Source organism: Octopus sinensis, linkage group LG11 (assembly GCF_006345805.1).
Source record: "Octopus sinensis linkage group LG11, ASM634580v1, whole genome shotgun sequence".
NCBI lineage: Eukaryota > Metazoa > Mollusca > Cephalopoda > Octopoda > Octopodidae > Octopus > Octopus sinensis.
In genome coordinates, this window is record NC_043007.1 from 22210183 (window position 1) to 22218085 (window position 7903).

The 7903-nt window shown below is 39.2% G+C and overlaps 1 protein-coding gene across 1 annotated transcript; it reads left to right on the forward strand.

Moving 5' to 3' along the window:
• Positions 1-6099: 6099 nt before the first annotated feature.
• LOC115217278 (zinc finger BED domain-containing protein 5-like) lies at positions 6100-6798 on the forward strand. Its single transcript, XM_029786918.1, has one exon. It carries the CDS (start codon positions 6100-6102, stop codon positions 6796-6798), a length of 699 nt encoding a protein of 232 aa, XP_029642778.1.
• The last annotated feature ends 1105 nt before the right edge of the window (positions 6799-7903 follow it).

Consider the following 7903-nt stretch of genomic DNA (forward strand, 5'->3'; position numbering starts at 1 on the left):
GGTATTAGAAGAGGGATTTTCCAGTGTGACAGCCTCTCTCTGTTGCTTTTCGTTCTCTGCATGATACCCCTGAACTTGGTACTCAGGAAAATGAACCTGGGGTACCAACTAAAGGAAAACCCCAAACAATCAACCACCTCCTCTTCCTGGGTAATTTGAAACTGTATGGCAAAGATGAGATACAAGTGAGTTCCTTAATGAACACGGGCCACTGTCTTAGTACTGATATTAGAATGGAATTTGGACTCAAGAAGTACGGAGAAATCCACCTAAAAAGAAGTAAGGCACAATCCCTAGCAGAGATAGAATTATCGAACAGAGACTTAGTTAAGCAAATTGAAACGGAAGGATACAAATACCTTGGTGTACTAGGGTGCAACGAGATAACGGAAAAGGAAATGAAAGAGCAACTGAGGATGGAGTATTTCCGAAGACTGAGGTTGGGGCTGCGCTCAAAAGTGACTGGATGCAATTAAATCCAAGCAATTAATACGTGGGCAATAGCATCACTTCGGTATGGAGCGGGAATTATAAAATGGCAAAAGTGAGAAGTGAAGAAAATGGATACCAAGACCAGAAAACATGTTGGCAGTATACGGAGCTTTTCACCCTAAGAGTGACACCGATAGACTGTACTTGTCCTGAAGAAGAGGGTGGGAGAGGTTAGAATAGTTGCCAGGACTCTATCGAAGCAGAAAAAAAATGTTGTGAAGCCACTGTTGAAACACACGAAGAAGGCCGGCGCCATCAAAACTGAAAATTGTCTAATTAAAGAAAAATTTAAACAAGAGATGAACAAAAAAAAAAGAAAAGAAAAAAGAAAGAAAAAGCAGGGATGGGAAAAAATGTACGGTCAGTTTGCAAGAGATGTGAACGCCAAGACAGATACAGAGGAGCGGTGGATATGGATGAGGAGGAGTGACATGAAGATAGAGACACAAGCACTCATGCGCAGCTCAGGAACAAGTGTTAAGGACTAACTATGTGAAATGCAGAATTGACAACACTACCGATAGCGACAAATGCAGATTGTGTGGTGAGAGGGGGTATGGCTCATCGTTAGCGAATGCCCGAAATTGGCACAACACGAATAGAAAATATGCGATGACAATGTGGCAAGAATGATTCATTGGGAGCTCTGTAGAAATCACAACTTACAAAGAGCAAAGACCGTGGTATGGACAAACTACAGGAGTCACCGTAAATGAGAATTGCAAAATCCTGTGGGATGTAATGATCCAGTGCGATCACTTGACCAGACATAGGAAACCGGACACTGTTGTGGTAAATAAAAACAGAAAGAACATGTATGATTAGCGACATAGCATGCCCCGGTGACAACAGGATCAATGTGAAAGAAGAAAACATTAAAAAAAAACCCCAAAAACTACGACGATTTAAAGTGGGAAATACGAAGATTGTGGTCAATGAAAAGAGTAGATGTGACACCAATAGTAATTAGTGTACTTGGAAGTATCAGCACTCAACTACCAACATGACCGAAAAAGTTCGGTGCAAGTGTGAAGGTGGATCAGCATTGCTTGAAACTGCAAGAATTCTTCATAGGGTTCTTGAAGCATGAGCAGTAAACAAGTGTCACCTTAGTCTGCTGGCAATGGACAGCTAGCACTTTCCATAATATCGAGCAAAATAAGCTCTGAGTTTTCATATAATAATAATAATAATAATAATAATAATAATAATAATAATAATAATAATAATAATAATAATAATGAAAGAGAAAATCAGGAAGGAATGTTATAGGAGAGTTCGTGCAGTCCTGAAATCTGAACTAAATGCACGTAACAAGGTGTTAGCTATAAATTCCTTAGCAGTTCCAGTTGTTACTTATAGCTACAATGTGTTGAACTGGAATATGAGTGAAGTAAAGAATATAGATAGAAAAATACGCAAGCTGCTGAGTTGTAATAGGATGCACCACCCAAAGGCAGACGTAGATCGCCTTTACCTTCCCAGAGCCCAAGGAGGTCGAGGCCTGATCCAATTTGAACTAGCTTACAAAACAACCACAATTGGACTGGCCAAATATCTCGAAATATCGAATGACTGGATGCTAAAGCTCGTGGAAAATCACGAGAGACGAAAGAAGCTTCATTCTATCATAAAGGAAAGCAAAAAATTTGCTATTGATCTCGTGCAGGATACCCAAACTGAACAACTCGAGGGAAGTACGGCAACTATTGTTGCAAAGAAGGTGAAAATGATGGCAATGAAAAAAGCGCACGAGCAATTGGCTGATAGGTGGGAGGAGAAACCTCTGCACGGCAAATATGTGACCCGCAGCAAACAAGCTGATGTTGACCAGAAGCAAACCCATCAGTGGCTACGGAGCTCAGGGCTAAAAGCAGAGAGCGAAGGTTTCATCCTGGCTGCTCAAGATCAAAGCCTATTAACCCGGAACTACCAGGCCAATGTGATGAAAAATGGAGCAGACCCAAAATGCCGATTCTGCAACGACATGATTGAAACAGTGGACCACCTAATGTCTGGATGTAAAGTCTTAGCACCCGTGGAGTATAAATTAAGACATGACAGAGTTGGCCAATATCTCCACTGGCTAATAAGTCGGCATTACAATATCAAAACTGCCGACAAGTGGTATAATCACCACCCTGAGGCTGTAACTGAAGGAGAAAATGTAACCATTCTGTGGGACTTTCCAGTACATACACACCGAACCATCAAGGCCAATAAACCAGATATTGTTGTGAAAGACCAAAACAATAAAGTTTACTTATTGATCGACATGAGCATCCCCTGTGATCATAATATCTCAGCGAAAGAGTTTGACAAGCTCAGAAAATATAAAGACCTACTCATTGAAATTGAGAAAATGTGGCATCTCAAGGCGGTTACAATACCAGTGATCGTAGGAGCACTAGGAATGATCAAGAAGGGAACCGAAAATTATATGAGAATGATCCCTGGCTTACCATCCCTGCAAGAAGTGCAAAAGATTGTCTTAACTGGTACATCACACGTATTGAGAAGAGCATTGTCGATGTGAGAACTGTTGCTGCTCATGTATTTTAATTTAACTTAAAAAAAAAAAAAAGAACGAACTACTGAGTTTGGTTTAATGGCCTACCAATGTATACTATGAGTTTCTTTGCCCTAGGAGTCGGGAAGACACTCGGCAAGAAATGGAAGCAAATTTGAAAGAAGAAAAAAAAAGTAATAATAATAATAATAATAATAATATAATAATAATAATAATAATAATAACAATAATTTGGAAGATACTCATTGGAATTTGTGCGGCAAAGACATACACTTTCCTGGCACAGGAAGAAATAGTACCAAGTGGACAAAAAGGGCTGTAGGAAGAGTTCTCAGGGTAACAAGGGTCATCTGGTCGTCGATAAAACAGTTTTGAGGCATTGTGAAAAGCATCATATAAATATGTCTATGGCTTGGATTGACTTTAAGAAGGCATATGATACGGTACCACGTTCTTGAATCGTTGAATACCTGCAGATGTTTGGTGTTGCTGACCAGTAGCCATCAGTGGCTACGGAGCTCATGGCTAAAGGCAGAGAGTGACGGTTTTATCTTGGTTGCTCAAGATCAGAGCTTACTGACCCGGAACTATCAAGCCAATGTGATGAAAAACGGTGAAGATCCATACTGCAACGATGGTATAGAAATAGTCGACCATCTAATCTCCGGATGTAAGGTTTTAGCACCTGTAGAGTACAAATCAAGTACATGACAAAGTTGGCCAATATCTACATTCGATAATGCGTCGGCATTAAAAAATCAAAACTGCTGACAAATGGTACAAGCACCACCCTGAGGCTGTAACTGAGGGAGAAAATGTAACTATTCTTTGCTTTACATGGATGACCTGAAGCTTTTTAGTAAGAATGAAAAGAGATAGGTTCCTTAATACAGACTGTAGGACTCTCTAGCAAAGATATGGGCATGGAATTTGGCATAGATAAGTGTGTGATATTGGTCATGAGAAGGGGACAGGTAGTCAACAGTGAAGGCATCCAATTACCAGATGGCCAGATATTTAAAATCATTGAAAGGAGGAGAAAGTTATAAGTATCTAGGAGTATTAGAATTTGACAAGGTACTAATTACAGAAATGAAAACGAAAATTCAGGAGTACATCAGAAGGACGAGGAAGGTAATGAAATCAAAGCTAAACGGTCTGAATCTAGTGAAGGCTGTAAATACTTGGGTAGTATCATTACTTAGATACTCGGCAGCTTTTGTAGATTGGACAAAAACTGAATCAGCAAAACTAGACAGAAGAACTAGGAAGGAGTTCAATATGAATGGAGGACTCCACCCAAGAGCAGGAGTAGCAATATTGTACCTATCTAGAAAGGAAGGTAGAAGAGGGTTAATATCAGTGGAAGACTACATGGAGTTAGCTGGAGTAGATATAGGCTACTATGTAGGTGGCAATAGTGAAGAAAGTTTATTAAAAACTGATAGAGTCAGAGCAAGACATAGGTAAACCAAAACACCAAACTAACTCAAAAACCAGAAAAAAGAACAGAAATTATCTGACTGGCAGGAGAAGGTGTTGCATGGTAGATTCCCAAAGATAGTTTCAGCAAATACTAGTAGTGAGACATGGTTATGTCTGCAGAAAGGAAAGCTGAAGAGGGAGACAGAAAGTTTGTTAGTAGCAGTACAAGATCAAGCATTAAGGACTAATTGGATAAAAGCGAAGATATATAAAAACCAAGTAGATTCCCAATGTAGATTATGCAAATCAAAAGAGGAAAGCGTTACTCATATAGTAAGTAAATGTAGCATGATGGTACAGAATGAATACAAGAAAAGACATGGCAGTCTAGGGAGAGCAATGTACTGGGAGCTTTGTAGAAAGCTAGGATTTGAATATACTGATAAATGGTATGAACAGGAACCTAGTAAAGTACTAGAAAGTAAGAAATACGAGATACTGTGGGACTTTAACATTCAGACTGACAGAGTAATAGAAGCTAGAAGGCCTGGTTTAGTAGTAGTAGATAAAGAGAATAGAAGATGCCAGATAGTTGACTTCACAGTCCCAAATGATGAAAAAATTAATATGGGAAGTATAGAAAAAATATCAAAGTACCAGGACCTAGCTATTGAATTACAGAGACTATGAAAAATGCAGGTAAAAATGTATCCCAGTAGTTATAGGTGCATTGGGTACAATCCCTAAAGATCTGAACAGATGGATAGAGGGAATAGGCATAAAACCAAATTTAGTACAACTGCAGAAGACAGTGTTATTAGGGACAGCTAAGATACTTGGGCGGGTTCTTGGCATCTAAGGCTACTTGTTGTAGCCCGATGTTGGGATTCTTTTCCAACAGTCTAATCCATAGCTTCCCAAAGTAGGCGATATCGCCCACCGGTGGGGGATGGGCAAAATTCTAGAAAACGGTGGGCGATTTGAGATTTTGGTGGACGATATGAACATTTTGCGAGTGACAATGAATTTCTAGAAATTAAGTCTCCATTTACTTATATCTAGGCATGCCTAGAATAAGAATGCACTTTTATTGATTTGACTATTTGTATTAAACAAGCGAACTTGCTTATCGATCGAATATTTTTGTCGCAGTCATTGAGATAGTTGTGGCGCGTGATAAAATTAGCAGCCAAATAGGCCTAGGTCTTAAATCACACTCCATCACAAATGTTTTTTTTTATATACATAATCGTATGAAATCATGCGCATAGAATTCAAATTCGCGAAAATTTTCTGAAAACTCCGAAAAATGGTTTCATATCAAAGCACAAGGGCTGTTTTCAGGATGTTGACAAAATGTACAGTCACGCACAAAATGACAGCTTTGAAATCGTGTTTCTTGACTGGGTGAAAATGATCAAAATTTAAACCTCTATAACTTATTAAAAACATTTTTCTGGAAAAAGTTGAATAACTTTAGTAATTTAGCTTGGAAAGGCACATTAATGTGCCAAATTCTAAAATTTTCGATAAACTTTAATTTTTGAAATACTGGCAGCCAAACGAACTAGATCCGTATTTGCTCCAGCAAAGACGCGTCATCTGACTCTGCTCTGTTGACTTCTTCGCTTTGGGAATATCATACTGCCTTTATGACGCTGTCTGTAGAAATTCGTTTTCACATTTTCACTTTACCGATGCATCCAGTCAAGCGAATTTGTCTACAGTACAGTAGTGATTATTTATCGTTTGCATTTATCCCTTCTCCTCAGAACTGTCAGTTACCAATGTGCCTTCTTTGCCATCAAACATTGACCAACGAAACAATAAAACCTTCACACTTGAAGTATCATTTTGAAGCAAAGCATTCTGGCAAGAAGGACAAGCCGTTATCATACTTTTTGCAACTGAGCTTCTCTTTCAAAAAGCAAATACAAACATTCAACATGCTACTCCAGGAAACTAGTAAACAGGAGAATGAGGGGTTGATTGCATCGTATAACATTGCATTGCTTGTTACTAAGTCTGGGAAGTCTCAAACAATTGGAGAAACATTACTTCGCCCAGTTAGCGAAGAGGTTTTGTCAACCGTTATGCATGAAAAGCCCGATAATATTATGAAGAAGATCCCACTTAGTAATAACACAATTTCTCGACGCATCGATGAAATGGCCACCGATGTCAAACATCAGCTCATTAATATTCACCAGCGTTGTGAATTTTCTATACAAGTGGATGAGTCAACTGTTGTGGACAATCAATGTTTGATGATGGTATATGTTCGGTATTTCAGCGAAGACCTTCAAACTTGTGAGGAAATGCTGTTCACAGAGAAATTGCCACTTGATTAAGGAAGGTAGATTCTGATCGAATGTGTTTATAAAACCTCCTTTTCTCTTGGCTTTCTTGAGAAAATTCTGTAGTTTGTAACATGTTTGTTGTTTAATTTCTTGCATTTCGGCAATTTCAACCACTCAATGACGTCTATTGAGGTGAATTCAATTTCTCCGTTAACATTTTCTGGCGGCGTCAAATGAAAATGTCCCTGTTACATATTACATATTCGTTTAAGAAACAGATTGGGTTTATTTACATTTCTGCATAACTAGTTTTCACATTCTCAAGTCTTTCCTTCTTGAACATAATACCCCGCTCAGTAATATTCTTGCCTGTACGCCTGATGGAGCTCCTTCGATGATAGGAAGATACAGAGGTTTTTCATCTCTCCTAAAGCGTGAAACATCCCACCCGATACTAACTTTTCATTGCTTGCCACACCGGCAGCATTTAGTTGTAAAAATATGAACAGCAGGAGTGGCTGTGTGGTAAGTAGCTTGTTTACCAACCACATGGTTCCGGGTTCAGTCCCACTGCGTGGCATCTTGGGCAAGTGTCTTCTACTATAGCTTCGGGCCGACCAAAGCCTTGTGAGTGGATTTGGTGGACGGAAACTGAAAGAAGCCCGTCGTATATATGTATATATATATATATGTGTGTGTATGTTTGTGTGTCTGTGATTGTCCCCCTAGCATTGCTTGACAACCGATGCTGGTGTGTTTATGTCCCCGTCACTTAGCGGTTCGGCAAAAGAGACCGATAGAATAAGTACTGGGCTTACAGAGAATAAGTCCCGGGGTCGATTTGCTCGACTAAAGGTGGTGCTCCAGCATGGCTGCAGTCAAATGACTGAAACAAGTAAAAGAGTAAAGAGTGAAAGAGCAGATTGAATGATGCGCTACAAGACTGTGAACAAATTTAAGTCCAGTCCCTTGTCTGATCGAATGTTCCATCAACTCTGTCTGAGAAATGACGAGGACCATACCAAAGTGCGGTGGCTAACAAAAAACGCTTTGTTGAACTGTTTTATACAATATCTTTTTCTTTGAAGCTAATCCAATATCCGCTTCATTAATGGCTGCATTTTTTCTTTGTGATATATTCACAAAATTAAATGAT

What these genes read in the sequence shown, in the direction of transcription:
- LOC115217278 (XM_029786918.1), top strand. Translation starts at nt 6,100, where the DNA reads ATGACGCTGTCTGTAGAAATTCGTTTTCACATTTTCACTTTACCGATG.